Source organism: Clupea harengus, chromosome 11 (assembly GCF_900700415.2).
Source record: "Clupea harengus chromosome 11, Ch_v2.0.2, whole genome shotgun sequence".
NCBI classification, from domain to species: domain Eukaryota; kingdom Metazoa; phylum Chordata; class Actinopteri; order Clupeiformes; family Clupeidae; genus Clupea; species Clupea harengus.
This window is the reverse complement of record NC_045162.1, coordinates 29,274,151-29,294,108: the sequence shown is the minus strand read 5'-3', so window position 1 is coordinate 29,294,108 and position 19,958 is coordinate 29,274,151. Positions and strand designations below refer to the sequence as shown.

General features: G+C 40.9%; 1 protein-coding gene across 1 annotated transcript; it reads right to left on the bottom strand.

The window, feature by feature from the left end:
* Window positions 1–1,631: 1,631 nt before the first annotated feature.
* Window positions 1,632–7,161, bottom strand: LOC105894066 (tyrosine-protein phosphatase non-receptor type 2-like). Its single transcript, XM_031576967.2, has 3 exons — window positions 7,090–7,161; window positions 2,417–2,559; window positions 1,632–1,949 (listed from the first exon to the last, which is right to left on the bottom strand). The coding sequence occupies exons 1-3, from the start codon at window positions 7,159–7,161 to the stop codon at window positions 1,754–1,756; spliced, it is 411 nt and encodes a 136-aa protein (XP_031432827.1). The 3' UTR covers window positions 1,632–1,753.
* Between the last annotated feature and the right edge of the window lie 12,797 nt (window positions 7,162–19,958).

Sequence of the window (19,958 nt, the reverse complement as noted above, 5' to 3'; positions counted from 1 at the left end):
GTGCAGCTTCCGTACCAGACGGAGATGCATCCTGTGAGGACGCTCTTCACAGCTGAGGAGTAGAAGGTTCATGCACTCACCAGCACAGACACACTCATCAGCACACTCACACACACACCAGCACAGGCACACTCACCAGCACAGGCACACAGGTCTTGTACCAGTGTTGGAGAAAGGAAATCCTTGGTGATTGCGTTCACATCAATTCTACAGACATCATCGGATTGAAACAATTATAATAATTATAAATACGAGAATATTTGTATCATTAACAATTGTCATGATTCTACGAGGCATCGTGATGTCCTAAAATATAAAAAAATGAAAAAATACTCGAACACTGCAAATGTAAGTGAATAAATACATAAGCACTAAACTCAAATCGCGTGGATATAGCCATAGTGGAATAGAATGGACACATGTACATTATGTAAATAAACATGTGAAAGTAGCCAAGTAGCCTACAGAAACAATCATCTTACTGGTATGATGTTGCATATGACAAATAAAACCTTCAGCTTGCACGAGGACTTGAACACCATGTAAATTGAACCAGGCCGTCCAATTATCAGTGATCAATCGCGCTATTTAAAGGGCCAAGTCTGCACCCTAGGCATACACTCACAATATGGCACAACTCTGTTTCTGGAATACATAGCAGATCGTGCGCTGAGCAGAGAGCGCCTGTACCGCGACCATGTCGACCTTTTTGCAGAGAGCGACCACTACCTCATGGGACGCTTCAGGCTCCCAAGACCTGTCCTCCTGGAGCTGTGCAATACTTAGGAGCCAGCACTGAGGAGCCGGACCTGACGCTCCAACCCTCTGCCACCACACGTCCAGGTACTGTCCGCCTTGGGCTTTTTAGCCACTGGGACATTCCAGAGGAAGCTGGGAGACAGGGTGGGTATATCGCAGCCATCCATCAGCCGCAGCCTCCAGCAAGTTGTTGATGGGATCGTCCAACTGGTCCCAGATTACATCCGCTTTCCATTTACAGACCAGGAGCAGGTCCCGGTGAAGAGGGCCTTCCATGCCATTGCTGGTCTGCCCAACACCATCGGCACGTGCACATCAAGGCACCCTACCCAGAGCCGTTCCCCTACCTTTTTACAGTCCTGTACCCCTTCAGACATTCAATCTCCAGCTACGTACCAACATCCCCCCTCGCACAATTTTTGTTTTTTGAAAACATTTGAAGATGGCCTCAAATCCTGTAAAGCTTTGATTGGTGAAGAACCCGGGCAACAGATGCTTGGTTTAGGGGGCAGAACCTGGGTGGTGTGATGTCATTTTCACTTTCTTCTTATGGATCAAATAGTGCTCACGTGGACATCAAAACACTCCGAGTCTTTTCCCCCCATTAAAGGGAAACTTCAGGATTTTTTTTACGTTATCCTGTTTTACTAGGGACAAAAATTATTGAAATTGGCCCAGCATTAGAGTTAAAGTTATATATAACTGGCAACCGCAAAACAGCTATATAACGTTATCCTATGACCCTTAGACAAAGCGATGTTAATATCCAGAGAGGATCTCCACTTTCTCCATGACATTTACATTTTTGCTGTATTTTGTGTATTATTTGGGAATCATTTATCATCTGCCTTAATCTGGAACTGAAACGTACAGGGGTTTGAATACCTAATTTATTATTAATGTTAGCAGACAAATAACTTTCATTGCCTTTGGAAATATATATAGCATAAACGTCAGTAATAATAATACTGATTGTGAAAATGATTGTAGTCTGTCAATGTGAGAGGAAGGTCCAGAATGTGAATGTGAGTCCAGCAATGAGGGCTGCCCCGGCACCCATGCCAAGGAGGATGGTCCTCCAGTAGAGCCACTGGTTCTGCTTCTTCTCCGCCTCTACCATCCTCTGTTTCATCTCTTGAAGCTTCTGCACAGTTCCAGCTATGCGTTGTTCTCTGTGCCGTTTCCGAAGACTGCAAATCACACCACACAATCAAAATGGTTAACTTTTAAATTGAGAGATCAACCTAAACCACTTTTCAACCTCTTATTTATTCTATGTTTCTAACTTGCTCCACTGACAACCTTAACTCTGCATACATCTGCCATTTTACATCTCCTTGTTGGTTGATAACATGATAAATAATTAACATTATACATAAATAGCATTTTGCCGTGAAATGTCTAATTCAACCACTTGCAAAACATGAGTTCCTATGTTTCCATTTCGTAACTAATGTTGCTTACAGAACATGTTGATGTGAGCTTGAACAATAAAAAAAATTGAGTGCAAAAGTGTCTTTGTGCCTGTTTTTAGTAACTACACTGATTATATTCCATTAACATATATTTTGAATAGCACTGGTTGGGTATTTGTCTAATCCAAATATTCATTTCTCAAAATAACAGAAATCAGTGTGGCTCACAAGTAATCACTCACTTTCCACTGTCTTGTTCAGCAGCTGGATCGCTATCTATTGAGTCCATCTGGTTCATCACCATCTGCCTGATGGAGCAGCCCAGGCTCGAGGAGGTTTCAGCTGCTGGTTTATGTTCCTCTATAGAGAACTGTTGCCATTGCCTCTGCAAAAGAAAAGAAGCACATTTGAAATGACAGAATGTATGAAAGAATGAACATTTACTCCATTCTAAGGCTATGTGTACACTGCTGGCTTTAATGCACGGTTCGGTTCCATCGATTTGTTTTGTAGTTATACGTACCAAAAGGGAAGATCCCCTTTACAACCTCAAATAACTGTCCTTACGATGTGCATAATGTGGACTCAAGATGCTCACAATGATATTGCATATGTACTGTATGTGTATTCTGAACGGCTACACTAAGCCTTTATCTCCTCTATTTGTACTCGCTTCAGGTTGGCATCTTCTCTCAAACATTGAATATTGTTGTATAGAGAATACGGCCTATGACTAAGCTGTTTTGGTGTGTGTGATGTATTATTGAGACCTTAATTGATTCCTTTTAGGCCAGGAAAATTAACCCATTTTGGAGCCAAAAATAGAACTAATTGTAAAAGAATTCTATGAGGTGTCCAGAACAACATACTAAAAGTCCTAAGAAATCCTAGTTGAGGAAATATGTTTCATTCTCATCAATCTGAGATGTGTGCTAATAATGCATGAAAAAATGTAAATTTTTCCTTTACTCCTATCAAAATAAAACTTTACACAATGAAAGTACCCATGAAAAGTAAAAATGTTGTATTACAAGTTTCTTTGAAAATGATTTTTTTTATTAGCACACATCTCAGATTGATGAGAATTAAACATATTTCCTCAACTTGGATTTCTTAGGACTTTTAGTATGTTGTTCTGGACACCTCATAGAAATGATCTATGCTGAAAAAAAATATTTTACAATTAGTCTGTCGTAAAACGCTATTTTGCCTGGACTATTTGAGCACCTTGTTGGATGCACTCTGTCCACTGTCATATGGCTTACTTGCATTGTTTATTTGCAGGCTTGTCTTCCATGACAACTTTAAAGTTCAGACACACAAACACTGTACCCATTACCTTAAAAGCACTGGCGTGGGCTGAATTTGCCTGATAGGCAAGCAGAACCACTACCATAATCACATAACAATATCAACTTTAAAATAACTACTATAAAACAAACCATATCAGAACATATAACAGAATAATATGTCTCGCTCATGCTGTGGCATTTCATATTGCCTATTTGACCTGTGCTAAAAATATCTTCCTAGATTTCTGCCAAAGAAATCAAATTATAGTGTCATTAACTTGAACTATTAAATAATGATACTAATCGCACAACATAGAAAACTGCAGTACAGACTAAATCCTTTTCTACAGATAAAAGTTTGTGCTGCAATTGTTATTCAATGAAGTGGAGACAAAGCTGCCAACAGGCAGTACACAGGGGATAAAACTAATATGCTGGATAATAGTGGTCAACATTGAGAGAGGACCAGCAGTATATTTTAGTTTTGGGAATGTGTGTGTGGGCTGTGACTGTGGGCTGTAATAGTTCAAGAAATGTACAAAGCTATTCTGTATCCTGTCCTAAAGTTACAACATATCAGCTTGATGATCATTCTTTTTGTTGCTAAAATTAGCTGTAATGCGCTTTTGTTGTAAATGTATAATGTCTTGTCCATCACTGCATGAAGCCTACCATAATTTCCCGACTATTAACCACGGTAACATTTCTGCAGCCTTGTATTCCACGCACAGTAACTCTGCCAGGTGAAGCATGAATGGGTCTCTCTCCCTTTCACATACGAATGCCATTAATGTATCAGGTAAAAACAACATTGGATAGATTTCACATTTTCAGTCACACTCAGTCTTTAATAACAATAAAGTAAGAGGTGTCGTGTATTCCTACCAGACTATATTTAACGGGATGCTATGGAGCCCGAACCTCCGCAAAAGGTGTGCAAGGTCTCATGCCAGTTAACCTGGCTATGCACTATACTAGCTATCTCTAGCTTAGCGAACCATCGTAACAGTTGGCAGCTGAACTCATGTCAATATGTGTGAATATGAACTCGTTCATATGAAGCTGCACAGGCACCCTGAGGGTTTCCACCTTTTTCTATTATAATTTTTTTAATCTAGGAGACTATAGCTATCTATCAACTAGATAACTAGATATTATTTCATGCATAGGGAGTTCTTCCATTTAAACCGTATAAGGTTATTAAAAACGTCCCTACTTTATACAACTTTTAAAAGGCTAGTAGTGCTTGCATCAAAAATACATGGCATGAGGTAACGTTGAATAAACTGAGGTTAATACATGGTCAATACACAGGTTTGTTTTATAGTGTTGCATAAAATACTGTAATGTGGTTTATATACGGTGCGGTTAAGAGTCTTTCTTATAGAAATTCCCCCAAATTATGCCAAACCCTTTATATTCAATCTAAGTATTGTAGAATAACCAACATGAGACCATTGATGTGAAGTGATTTTGGTCATACTACATTGTGTAAGAGTAAAGTTATTATATATAAAAATAAAATATATATAAAAATAATTGTACAATATACTATAATTAATATACTATTATTGTGGAGCTTCCCATTTGGGCTGCTGCCACGCATAAGGTGCCCTTTGACTATGCATGAAGTTGAGTAGAGGGACGTGCACACACATAACGACAAGTACCACAAAACACAACAGAAGAGCACTATTTGCAGAGACAGCGGAGTGAGAGCCTCACTATGTTCACACCAGGAGTGGCGAGAGCTTTGGCCCTGGTGACCAGAAGCGTCAGTTTCCTAATAATTCCCTGTTTGCCTAAAGAACATACATTTAAAAAACAACAATAAGTGGACCAAGGTGTCCAAAATTGTTGGTGTTCCTCATTAGTTGTACACTATAGTACACTAGTACACAATATATTTTCGGAAAACAGAAGGGAAATGCATGCTAACTTTAGTTAATGCAAACATGCAAAACAGTGTTGCTTGATGCAAATCAGTTGGTAGTGTTAACATAATTAAATATGCAAACTAGAACAAATATTGTATGGCTATTTACTTACATGTTACTAATATTGATGAGGCTGTCAAACAGGAGATATTATAATAATTAAGACCTTTGTCAGGTTTTTTAATGGCACACACGACACACTGGAACACACACGTGCATATATGGAGGCGACACAGGACACACACACACACACAGTAAGCCTGAGATCGTGGTGAATTAGTTCTGCTTTTTCCCATCCTGGACTGTCCTTCCAAGGACCCCCAGGAGCAGTGGCAGCTTGTAGCGCCCGGGGACCAAGTGAAGTGAACTGTCCATCTTTGGTCAGGATGGACATGTTTCTGTTATTTTGCATGTTTTTCTGTTGGGGTTCTTACTGGAGGAAACCCCTTGTGAACACGGGGAGAACATGCAAACTCCACACAGAAAGGCCCGGGAGACCTTTCTGTGTACCGGAGCTGTACAATAGCATACTTTAGTCCGCCACATTTCACACTCAGAAAGTTATCAGTGTTATATCATAGTTTGTGATGTCATACAGTGAGTAATTTCACAGTACATTAAAAAATATTTCTGATAGACACGAAAACATAACAGTGTTGTATCGAGGGAGATGTAAGCTACTGGCAGCAGAGTGAGAGCTGTGGCGAAAATGTGACACCTGTCTATCTCACTGGCATTTGAACACAAACGCCATGCTGCAAAGACTAACAGTTTCAGAAAAATCTTCATCCAACACTATTTTGGTTTGAATGATCCATGGTAGTTGCCGTACATTTTACTTTACCCCTTCAAACTGACATGTTACAATTGTCCTCAGCCACTGTTACAACTGTCCTCCGACATCGGGGCAGTTTTATCAGTCAGTTTTCTAACGAAATCTCGTAAAAAAAAAAAAAAGATGTTGCTACCTATATGCTAATGCATAATTAAATTAGCCTCAAACAATACCAGGGACTCCAGAATGTTATCCATGCTTACAGACAACTCTTAACTCGCATCCCACATTTCTTATGAAACTAAACGTTACAGCTCTTGCGCCTAAAGCTTCCGATGTATTTCATTCACCAGATTGTGGCTATGAAATCCTTAGGTAATCGATGTGTTTACTTAAGATGATTTCGTGTTTGTTGTGAGAATCCCTGATCAGTAAAGCTAGCTATGGTTCGCTTCTGCTGAAATCTGCTCACTGTATGAAATTGGTGACGCATAGTGGCTTGCCTTATAGTCTGTATATCGCTGGTATAAGAGGGATAACAGCAGACATATTTTAGAGCTAAAATGGGTCTGCGGTCATGTATATATGAATTAACATAATCGAATGTGGGTCTCTCAGTTATCAGTTATTTAACTGCCATGAAATGCACTGTACTGTTGTTCCTAGGCTTCTTATTATTACAGTGTGCATGGTGCGATCGCACATGAACGGCACACTCCAGCCCCGTATGTATTTGCGACCGCTAGCGCACACAAACACCCATGGATTTGCATGCAGGCTCACACACACACACACAAAGATGCACACACCTGATTACACGAACTTCAACAAAGTTGAATTCATTTATTTAAGTGAACAAAGTTGGTGCACCAAATGTGTTTCATTGAAGATGTATAAATGGAATTACCGACTTGTTGGAGGTTCGTGTCCTCGGCTAGCTGGTCAGTCCGCCGTAAACAAGCGCCGCTGGAAACGCGGAACATATATTAGGTTCCCAGCTTAATTACACTGTGGATTCCCTGCAATGGCAGTAGGGGCAATATAAATGGTCTTAGCCAAGCCACTTCGATAAGGTGTCTTTTTACATACCTGGGAATATGATTGTATTATATGGTTATTTCTTCGTTGATGTTTAGCACACAGAGAAATTCCGGATTTGTGTTTCAGGGTTTGTCTTGTAATCTGTGTATTATTTGATTTGTGTGCAAAGCAAAGCAATGCATTGTACTGTTCTTCCTAGACTTGTTATTAATAGTACATGCAATGCACTGTACTGTTCTTCCTAGGCTTCTTCTTCCTCTTATTATTTGTATTCTTCCTGCGCCAAGGCTCCCATTCGCTCTGTCACTCTCCACCCAACTGTATAACTAGGAATATTGATAAGAGACACCTTCCATACTCTTCTCGTTTTTCTCTCCGTCTCTCTATCTATCCATCTTTCTATCTTTCCCTCTCAGTCTACTCTTTCTCACACCTCATAATTCTGCTCCAGTCCATTTTCTCTCCTTCTTTCAATCTCTCTTCTGACACTGTCTTTGTCCATAGCCTCTTTTGTTTACTCTTCTTTCCTTTCTTCTTTCAATTACTCTGTCCATCAATTCACACTTTTTTTCACCTTTTATGTCAGTTTTCTTTGACTTTACAGTCCCATATCCGCCCTTCCATCTTATTTCCTTTTTACTTCCATGCCATGTCTATGTCTTCCACACAATGACCCATCGATCATCTCCTTCCTCCCCCTGTCCTGTCTCTTTACTACTTTCACTCATTCTCTCTCTCCTTCAGCCACTCGTTTTTTATATCCCTCTCCAACTCCTCTTTCTCACACTGTCCATCCCTCTGTATCACTCAATTTTCTCTCCTTCTTGCCAACTTTACTCTCTTCACTTTTTTATCCCTCCATCTCTCTATGCTGTATCATGTCTCCTTTTTAATACCTCAAATAAATGAAACCAGTCGTTTGGCACCATCTCTCTCTTCCTGTCCCTCTTTTTCTCTTTCTATCTCATCTCATCTTGACTACTTCCAACTCCACCATATACAGCAAAGCATGTCACCCTCTTTCCTCTCTGACAAAAATGAAACACAAAAACTTCCCTTGAAATGGCCTAGCAAGGCCTAGCAACCACCATGACAACCATAGCAAATTATCTCAGTGGCATGTATTACTGTAGTAAAACTATACAAAAGCTAATAAAACTACTACTGAGACTACTCTAAATACTAAGTACTACACAAATATTATAGGTAAAACAATAGTTATATACGACTGTACTACATGGACTCTAGATAAGAGATCATTTTAGAGGTTTCCTAATCAGTATTTTCATTTTGAACAGTTATGTTGTAGTATATTTGTAAGTGTTGTGTTGTCCAATAAAGAAACTGGTTGTCATTAACTTCTTTTATTGTCAACTCTGTTTGTCTAACATACATGTGACTTATCTCTGTACTTTCGCGGTCTCCTCTCCTGGCTTCCGTAGTTCGCGTTTCCTTAACTATACTACATATTCCTCCCTTTGTAGATTTATTCTATCTTCATCAAATACATTTTAAATCTATCCTGGTATAACATAACATTTCAACATGTAGACCTAGTCTCCAATTCTTAAAGTAAATTAGATCTCATATTCTTAATTTCAAAGTTTTAAATCAAACAGTTCCTTAACTCTAACAAAGTATTCTGCTCCACAAAATTAAACATAAGACATTTCTTTCAAAAGAGTACATTCTTTGTCTTTTTTTTTACAATCATGTTCTGAAACGGGCTGGTTTCTTGATAGCCCTCCCTGATCTGGTGGTTACTTCTGGTGGTTTAGGTTCTGGCACATTGACAGTAGGGATGGGTATCGTTTGGTTTTTATCCGATACCGGTACATAACCGGTACTTTTAAAACGATACCGGTGCCGGAACCGATACTTTTATAAAAAAAAAATAAAAAAAAAATTACGTTTGACGACATTTAAGAAAGGCTTTTTTTATTGCCAAATATATGAACTGTTTAAAGTAGATTATATATCTATGAATAAATACACAACACTTTTTAACTTAAAACTTAAATAATATATGAACTGTTAACAAAAGTTTAGACTATACTTAAATAAATTCAAAACACACGCACACACTCTGTACACACACTACAGCTTCAATACTTCAGCAATTCAAATTGAACAATATATTAACTGTTTAAAGTATATTATAAATATAAATACATACAAAACACTTGGCTTTCCAACTACAGCTTATCAAACTTTTTTAACCTTTCAAACTGCAATGAACATTTTTATAATATAAACTGTAAAAAAACAGTTATAAGATATATTTAATAAATTATAAATAAATACAAAAACAGTCTTTCAAACTTATTTGCCAAAAATATGAGGCATATTTGCCTGGAGTCAAAAATAATATTATTATTTGATTGGCTATTTATTTCAATGGAATCTTTCACCATTTTTTGATTTGTTTTATACCTATCTTTCTATCTTGTTTATAGTTAATCTTGTTATCTTCTTACTGAACACAGTACGAGAAAATGTGTACTGCCCCTTTAAGCGACTACCGTTGGTAGTTTAGCTGTCATCTCCGTATATTTTTCAGTCTTCGGTTGCTGATCTGCCGTTGACTCTTGCCTTCTCTCCCCTCTTTTCACGCAATTGTTTTGTTGCATTTGCTGCACGTCGCGATGTTTGAATCTTTTTGGGCGAAATACAGCCACATTTTTGACCGTTTTACCTTTCGGTATTTTCTCTGTTAAAAGGTTGATGGCTAGCTTTGTTTGTGCTTGCTCTGAAATGCTGCCTGCTCTTCACTGTCATAACACTGTTGCTATGAAAACACCAATGAGCGTGAGCGACACAGGACAAAGTTTACATTGGGAGCTGGGGCAGTTTTACATGTGCCCCACAGAATCTGCCTAGCGACCGTGTTCAATTGGCTCAGGCACCGAAATGAAGCACCGAAATCTGCGTTGCATTTCGGTCCGGGTAGGTACCGGTTGTATTGGAACCGGTTCCATATTGGTACCGGTTCTCGGTACCCAACCCTAATTGACAGTCTCTTGAGGGGTTTCTACAGCAGGCTGATGCTGTGGATGTGGTGTATCCTCAGGTACTCATGTCCATGTTCGGTGTCGCTGGTTCGGGAATGTTAAACTCCAATGGGAAAGGTGCATGTCGGAGGTGTTTGACATTCCTTATCACCAGAGTTCCATTTTCTGTATTGACCAATTCAAAAGAAGTGTCAGAAGTGCTTCTTAATATGACATAACGAATGTCCTGGTATTTTGCATCTAATTTGCTGTTTTCCAGATTTGCAATGTATACAATGTCTCCAATTTTGAAAGTGTGTTCTTTTGCTCCATGTTTCTTATCTGCATACTCTTTCATTTTGTTTTTGTATTCGTCATGATGTTTTCTGATCCCGCATTCTTCTTCTTCTTCCTTCTCCAAGTTTGGTAGTTTTGTGCGCATATCCCTTCCAAAGATAAGGTAGGCTGGAGTTTCACCTGATGCTCTGTGTGGGGTGGTACGGTATGCCATGAGAATCTTTGGCAATTCCGCCGTCCAGTTCTTTCCCTCACATTTGGCTGATCTGAAGGCCTTTTTCAGATAACGATGGAAACGTTCTATCTTACCATTACTCTTGGGGTAATAGGGTGACGCCCTAATGTGCTTGATTCCACAAGTTTTGAGAAAATCTTCGAAGAGATGAGCTACACATTGTCTGCCATTATCAGTCACTACCTCTAGGGGGTATCCAAAGCGTGCAAAGATTTTCATCAGTTCTCCAATCACTGACTGTGATGATATATCTGATAACACTATAGCTTCAGGGTAAAACGTGTAGTAATCAATGACTGTCAGTATGTGTAGATTTCCTATTGGACCAACTAAATCTATGCCTAACTTTGTCCATGGCCTTGGAGGTAACTCTAGTGGTTGGAGTGGCTGATCTTCATGTAGTGGTTGGTTCAGAACGCAAGCATTGCAGTTCCTAATCATTCTCTCAATATCAATGTCCATATTAGGCCAATAAAACGTATTTCTCAGAAATCGTTTCGTTCTCACTACTCCTTGATGTGTTTTATGTGCTATATGCATTGCTTGTCTGATTTTACCTTTTGGCAGCACGATCCGGTGCGCTCTCAGGATCAATCCAGTGTGCGTTGATAATTCATCTGCGCATCTTTTATATGGTTGCATTTCCTCAGCAATCTGAGTCGGCCATTGTCCTGTTTGTATGATTGGAACGAGTTGCTGTAGTACGTCGTCCTCCTGTCTGTCTTTTCTGATGTCATCAAGCGTAATGGCAGGCACTTCATTTGTGATGATGGAAAGTACTCTCTCCATGTAATCGTCAACATATTCGTTGTCTTCTGTTACAGCCAAAGGAAGTCTTGAGAGAGAATCTGCGACATTACACTTCCCTGCTATGTGTTCAATTGTGTATTCAAAAGGGTGCAGTCTCATCCCAAGTCTCTGGATTCGTGGTGGTAGCATTGTTGCTTTTTCTGGATTAAACATATAGATCAAAGGTTTGTGATCTGTTTGTAAAACAAACTTGCTTCCCCATAAGTATGTTCTGAAGTGTTCTACAGCCCAGACACATCATAGAGCCTCACGTTCTATTTGAGAATAGCGTCTCTCGGTGGCGGTCAGTGAGCGACTTCCATAAGCTACTAGTTTGTTTTGTCCGTTAGACTGGCATCTGAAATCACAGTAGTCTGTGCGTCAAGCTTGAAGTATGCCAGACATGGTTGGCTTACCATTGCTCTTTTCATGTCATTAAATGACTTTTCAGTCTCACTGTTCCATTGCCATTCTTGACCTTTTCTTGTCAATCTTCTTAGTGGCTCTGATATGTTGGCGTAGTTTGGAATAAACTTCATCAAAAATCCACATTTGCCTAAGAAAGAACGGAGTAATGTCGCATTCTCAGGTCTTGGTGCTTTGTTTTAATGGCTTCAACTTTCTTTGGGTCAGGCTTTATTCCTTCTCCTGAGATCACATGTCCAAGTATTTCAATTTGTTTCAGTCCCAGCACACATTTGTCTTTGTTAAGTGTTAATCCTCTTTCTTGAAATCTCTTAAACACTTTCCTCAGCCTTTCTTCCAGCTGTCCTTCATCTTCTGCATACAGAACCATATCATCCATGTAGCATACAATTCCAGGCATTCCACTTATCAATAAATCCATAGCCTTCTGGTAGGCCTCAGGTGCTGATGATAATCCAAACGGGACTTTTTGTATCTGTAGCAGCCTCTGTGTGATATAAATGTTGTCAATTTCCTTGATTCTGGGTCTAATTCAATTTGCCAAAAGCCTTTCCTGGCATCGAGTTTTGCATAGACTTTAGAACCCTGAACTGCTTGCAATATACTATCAACAGTTGTTACGGGATGCCTTTCTCTGATGACAGCTTTGTTCGCTTCTCTGAGGTCTACGCATAATCTCATCTCAGCTGTATCTTTCTTCGGTGTGAGCAGTAGGTTTGACACCCATTCAGATCCTTCATTGACTTACTCTATGATATCCTGCTCAATCATTTTGTCTAATTCCTGATTCACTGCTTCCTTCATGTGATATGGAATTTGTCTCAGTTTCTGTGCTACTGGTGGTACTGATGGATCTACTGTCACTTTGTGCGTGTAGCCGTTCACTTTTCCTAGTCCTTTGAAAAGTTTTGAAATCTTTCTGCTGAATGTTGTACTGTGTTGATTGTCTCTTTCTTGTTCAGAATTTTCATAGAGAGGCCTTCCTTACAGACATTACCTCACATCTCAATCACCTGAACGCAAAGTTGCAGGGGAGAGACCAAACTGTGTGCGACCTGTACGCACACATGACCGCATTTCAGAGTAACTAGACCTGTTCAAAAATGGATTTTCATCCCATTATCTGAATTTGGCACACTTTCCCGCTTGTGAGGAGATGCGAAAAAAAATTCCCGAGTGTGAGAAATCACTTTACAAATATAAGGCCGACATCGAGAAATTGCAGGAGCAGTTTAAGCGTCGTTTCCAAGACTTTCACGCGATGCAGCCACGGATAGCGCTCTTCGCATATGGAGAGAGATATGTCTCAAAAGTATTCGTAAATGCAAGTACCATGATCCACAAATGTTTCACGATTTACAAATGTGTTTTGCGATCCACAAAAACAAAATTCTTACTCGTGATTTGTAAGTTGGCATTTACATAAATGTGCTATGATTTGTACACATAGATATCCATTCGTAAATATATCGTTTGTAATTTTTTTAAATACTTAACATTTCGTGTGTGCATTTCTCATTGTCTGTCATTTGTAAATCTACAATTCGCGTGTGAAGTGTTGAATCTGCATTTGTGGATCGCCCAATACACGCGTGCAATCCTTCTTCCTATGACGTAATTTTGAGACATTCTTTTTGGTCTTTTGCGATCCACACACAAATGGCTTTCTGATTCACAAATACAATTTTCGACAGTGCCATCCTATCCGGTAGGTGGCAGTGTTGTCCTCTGCCTTGATGGTTGTACGCCAGCGCGTTCAAAGATTTTGCTGCCTTTAGGGCCCTATCAGATTCTTAAAGCTATGGCTGGACAAGGATCGCCTCCTGATGGTGTGCCTTCGACAGTAAGTAAAAATCCCTTGAAAATGCCTTACTCGCTTAACAGCGAGATAGTAAGCCAGCTAGCTAGCTAGCTAGCTAATAAAATGTGTAACTTTGCTAAGAGAAGTGATTGTGAGTGATTGTAATTACATTTCCTTACTACTTTGGTTCTTGTTAATTAGCTAGCTACTGTTAGCTGTACCAAACATTAACAATGGAGCTAGCTAACTAACTAGCTTTCGACAGTGAAATGATAGGCGGCAGTGTTGTTCGATATAAGATAATGATTCCATATCTCTTCGTAACAACATTTTGAATGGGAATTTGTACCTTTGTAGCTTTAAGAATCTAATAGGGCCCTAAATAAAAGTAGTAAGCCGCTCAGGGACGATGTTTTTAAATTGTTCCAGTGCAATTAATTCAAACAATTCCTCAAAGGTAGTCACATCGACTGAGTGAAGCCAGCGGGTAAAAAACGCAACAAGATCTCTACCAACTTCAGCATAAGTTTGCCGTTCACCTCTTTTCCAGTTTCTGAACCGCTGTCTATAATACTCAGGAACTTGTTTGAATGCTCGCAGAATAGCCTCTTTGACGCACCTGTACTGTTTGCACTCTGTCAACGACAACGCCACAAACGCATCTTGGGCTCTCCCTGTAAAGACAGTTTGAAGTAACAACGTGCGCTGAGTGTCATTCCAACTATGCTCATCAGCAATACCCCTCAAAAAGCGAAAAGAAGATATCGGGATCACGTTCATTAAATTTAGGTAAAAACCTAATCATTTTAGAAAGATCACCGTGAATGCCAGACGGTACAGGGAAATCATCACCGACCCGCATCTTCCCTTCAGCAATTAATCTCAGCTTCTCTTTTTGGATTTCCATATCACTATCTTTCTGCTGTTGCTGTAGTCTTATTTTTTCTAGCTCGAATAGCCGTTCTTTCTGTCTTTCGGCTGGCTGTTCCAAGCGCTTCTTTTCCTCGGCCTCTAAACGTTTGAGGTCTAATTCACGCCGATTTTCTCTTTCCGAGGCTTTACGCTCCCTTTCATACTCACGTTTATTTTGTTCTGCTTCTAAGCGTTTCAGTTCAAACTCACGCTGAAATGCACGATCCTTCTCATGCTCTGCGGCCTCCAAGCGTTTGTATTCGAGCTGAAGCTTTAAGAGCTCGGCCTGGTTTTCCAGACTCCCCACCTATTCACCTGCATTAGGAGTTGACGTCGCTGTTGGTGGACCAGATGTCTCGGCGGTAATCTTTCTAGAAATGACCAACATATCTACCAATTTTGATTTCACACATTCTTTGAGTTCTTGTTTCTTTAAACCCTTCGGAAGATCAATTTGGTAGTGTACCGCAACCTGACCCAATTGCTCTTTTGTTAAACTATCCAATAAATCTTCGGTTGGAGACGTAAAAAAAATCCTCTACTTCTACGGTAGGCATTTCAATTTTTCCGACAATACCTCTCAGGCCTATTTACAAGGAAATGCCAGTAGTTCTTATAATGCACTATCTGTCAAAATGTGATTATTTAATTGAACATGATTGATAGCTCATCAAAAGTTTGATTGATTGATGTCTCTGGTTAGTGTGAGTGATTGACGGTTAGGTTTTTATCTAACAACCAAGCTGTTAGGGTGAGGAGGTTCAAAGCTGCAGTTAAAGTTTGACAGAGGATGGTCTGATATGTAGGTTTGTGTATAGGTCCAATTGGTCCAAGGTTGCACATGGCCTGTCAAACCAACCAATAGGCGGTTCTTTCTCTTTCTTGCACAAGTATAAAGAGGGTAGATAGCCTATGTGTAGAGCTACAAACTAAGACTTGAAACACAGCTGAAAACATCAGAATGGCTTCAACAACTAAGGATACTACCACTACCACACCAGTTAGGGTTGTTACCGTAGACCCTGAAATGACATATGCACCCAAAAGAGCAAAAAGAGATGGTGCGGTAGGTTGTCTTAGCACTATAAATCCGCCTCTAAGATATGAATGGCCTTTGGCTGATGGTCGTATAGGTGGATACATTTTCGACAAAGAAGAAGATGAACGAAGTGTGAAACTATTGAAAGATCTCGCTGTCCTCCGTCGAATTCGTCGGATGCCCACGCTTGGTTCAAGTTAGCTTGTTCAGGAATAACAGACTTGTAGAAGACGGCTTAGCGAAAGAATGTGTTTTATTCAGTCACTAGTGAAGGGAGGTAATCTTGCTTTTCAGGTTGTGATTTAGTAATTTTAGTAATTTTGTGAAATTTAAGATGGATTTGATTAGAGGGGAATCAGTTACGCCTGTAGAGGCCATTATTAGATGGTATGCGTTAGATTCACAGATGGTGATGCAACAAATGATCAAATGGTCTAAATGGACAAAGGATCATAGTGTTTCTTGGCCGAAACAGGGGTCATGTGACCCTAAGCTTTTAACTCAGATGGAAGGGAAAATTCTAGACTACAAAGTACAAGATAAGAGTGCTAAGAGGGAGATCAAAAGACAACAGGAATTAAAAGTTCTGCGTGCATTCATGAAACTGGCTAAACAGAGAGCAAGCAATCAGGGCCTTGATGTGAGACGGGGTGTGATAAGACAGAGAAAGAAGGTGATGTTAAGGGGGGGTCGGTTCCCCCTCCACCTTATGTTACAGACAATGAGATAGGGGGGAGAGGAATCCCGTTGTATCCACAGCTTCCTGCGGTGGGCCAGTTCCCTGTGGTGACATTTGAGGGAGGATTCATTGGAAAAGCGGACCTTCCAGATGAGAACAGTGAGATGGCAGAAGTTGGAGGAAATAGCGAAGAAGAGTTAATTAACATTGAAATAGGATTAGGAGAAATGTCTGTGGGGACAGCTGTTTTAGAACAAGGCCCTTGGAGTCTCTGTCTGAACTCAGAACAACAGGACTCTAGGAATGTTAATTTGGAAGTAAGGCCCCCTTTGTCTTTTGCTGGTCCCCTATCAGGGGGTACTGTTGATCAAGGAAAGGGTGTTGAAGTGTAAGCAGGCCCCCTGTCTTCTCGTGGTTCCCTCATGAAAAAGGCTTGTGATGGTAGTGATAAGAGGGGTAATGAAGAAGGTCATCTGTGTCTCCTGCTGGGTCTTATACAAAGAGCACGAGAGATAACAGTGGTGAATGACTGAACCAGGTGTGAGAGCGGCTTCATGGGAAGCATTCTCAGAACAAAGAGACAGAGATTGGAAAGAATTAGGTGGGGCTCATGCTTGTTTTGCAAGTAAGGATCAAGAACAATTGAACAGAAGGTTGAATTTTGATGAGGAAAGGACAAAAGAAATACAGAGATTAATGGGAGGTGTTGATATGGATTTGGAAAAAGACTTAGGAGGAGGTATAGAGGAGACACAGAGAGAGAGAAGGAGGAGAGCTAGACCGGACTTCAATGATAGAATGGCTGAGGAAGACACCTTTTGGCGCAGAAGGGAAAGAATTATAATCATATGAATCTGCTGGTGTTGGAGGCGGTAGCAGGCCGTCTGAATGCTCAGGCTCTTTTCAAACTGTATGATGACTTAGCATTAGAATCAGACATGAGTGCTAAGAAGTTAAGGACAGAGGGTAACCAGATGGGAAGTAAATTGTGCCAGACAGTCGAAAGGCGGTTACGACATATAAAGAGTTTGAGCAATGAGGTGAAGGGTTGTCTGGCTGAAGATGAGGAGGATTTGAGTAAAAGACGTGGGGTGCCACAACTCTCACAGATGGTGCAATTCACAGTGGATTCTGGGGTGTTAAATGGAAGGATAGGTAGAGATCGGGAAGAAGTTGAGAATGAGGAAGAAGAGGAGGATGGCTTAGCACAGGCAAAAAGCATGGCCCCAGTAAGGTCAAAGGACTGGGGGTGGAGGTCTTCACAGAAGCCATTTAAAAGAAGGGTTACACAGAGAGAGGAACAGGAAGAGAGTGTGACAAGGTGCAGAGAGGGCAGTGACTCTGAGGACTGGGATGATTTGGTGATTAGAGAACAATGCCCAGTCACTGTTTTTTCTAAGAAGGAGGTTTTGAAGGAAGTAGGGAGAGAGAATAAGGAGATGAGGAGAATGAAGGAAAAAATCAAGCAGTTGGAACATGTGTTGATAAGGAATGAGGAGAGAGAAAGAGAGAGAGAAGGGATACAGGCACCAGTCACAGAGGTAGAGGTGATGATGCCTCTACTCCATAAAGGCAATGTAACGCATTACCAACCGTGGGGTCATACGGACTTAGACGGATTGATATCCAGGCTTCCTATTCTGCAAGAAGGAGCTGGAGTTTGGATAGGGAAACTGGAATCAGAGATGGAAGGAAAGAGGTTAGCCGTTGGGGATGTAAAATCATTGTTGAGTCGTATCCTTACTAAGGAGACCACCACTGCCATTCTTAATAAAGTGGCACTTGGAGGGCTAATGGGTAATTCACTGGCAGATGAATTGGCATTTGATACTTATAGGAATCAGGTGTGGAGGTGCTTACGAGACACATACCCGAATGCCTTCTCTTTGGCAAGTATGTCGGTAGATAAGATCAAAGCAGACGAGAATCCTGCTGTGTTTGTTGAGAGGGTGGAAGCAGACTGGCGAATGAGGATGGAAACAGACCCAGAGAGTAATTTAATGGTTAGACATATGATGAGGAAGGCCATAATAGAAGCCCTTCCATTGTCAGCCAGAAATAGATTAGAGGATGAGCACCGAATTGGGTCTATGACGAAAACAGAGTTTAGGATTGTCACTCATTTTGTAAATGTGCAGAGGAAGACAGACTTAAGTTTGGAAAAACAGGACACGGAACGGCAGAGAAAGGTGGTTCAGAATCAATTAGACACTGACAAGGGCTTAAAAAAAGGGTGCATTCAGGCCCCTCAGCTTGGTGAACATGCCCAATCACCCAAGCAGGATGTGAGACAAAGCAATATGCAAAATTCAGGGTCTGAGCCATTGGCGTTCCAGCAGCCAACACCTTTTCAGCAAACACAAGGCCCCCATCCCCCACAACAAATGGGTAGACAACCGTATTGGAATCAGCCGGCTCAACCGTATTTACAGCCTCAGTGGGGATACATGCAGGGTAGGCAAAGAGGGGGTGGAGCAGGCAGAGGAAGAGGCCGAGGTATGGCAAGCCGAAATATGAATTTCAGAGATGGGTCATTGGAGTGCTGGTTATGTGGCCAGGCGGGGCATATAAGCAGAGATTGCCAGCAGAGGGTTGTAAGTGGACAGGTAGAAATGCAACCTCAGATGGGAGAGCAGGTTGGGCTTGTTTCTCCGTTTAGAGGACCACATTATTGAAGATGCCTAGAGAATCCGGAGGGGGATAATCAGCTTGTTGTGTTGTCAAAACAGGCTGATAAGGAACCGGTTATGGAAGTTCAGATTGAGGGTCAAACTGTTAAGTTAATGATAGACACGGGGGCTACTTTTACGTGTATATGTACAGCAGACGCCCGACATCTCCCCCTGTCTAGCACGGGTAAGGTGGCAAAGACCGTCGGATTCTCAGGACAAATTCAGATTATTCCCTTTTCAGACCCAGTATTGATTCAGATGGATGGAAGAGAAATAAGAATGCCGGTGTTAATTTCAGATCACACTCCCATTAATTTATTAGGACGTGATGCGTTATGTCGTATGGGAGTTCAGATTGAGTGTACTCCGGCAGGCTTGTCTTTGTTCAACCAATCATCACACAGTATAATGGCTCCACAAACACTCATCACATCCCAGTTTAGGCAGATTTACTGGTTAGGTCTGTTTGGATTGGAGTGGGAGGATAAGATCTGGGGTGAGTGGGGTCCTCTGATAAACAGGTGGCATGCAGGCCTCAGAAAGCCTAGGTGTCCAACTCATTGCACTATCATGGTGGAAGATGTTACAGGAATAGAAGGAAATGGAGTAAGTGATAAGATTGGAGAGAGGCATTGAATGGAAGAACTCAGGTCGAGCTACAGGCCAGGGGCATAATTGTGGGACCTGAAGGGGTGGCAGTACCAATTAGGATGGATTCACCATTGCATATTGTGGCACGTGATTTGGGAGGCATAATACCACACATCACACTTAAAGTGGGATTAGGTTTCAGAACAAGAGATGTGGGTAGGATGATGGAGAGAGCCAGTGTCAGCAAGTGGCTGCCTGCGAAGGAATTAGGAAAAGGTGATGTGGAGTTGTCACAGGATGGCACTTTG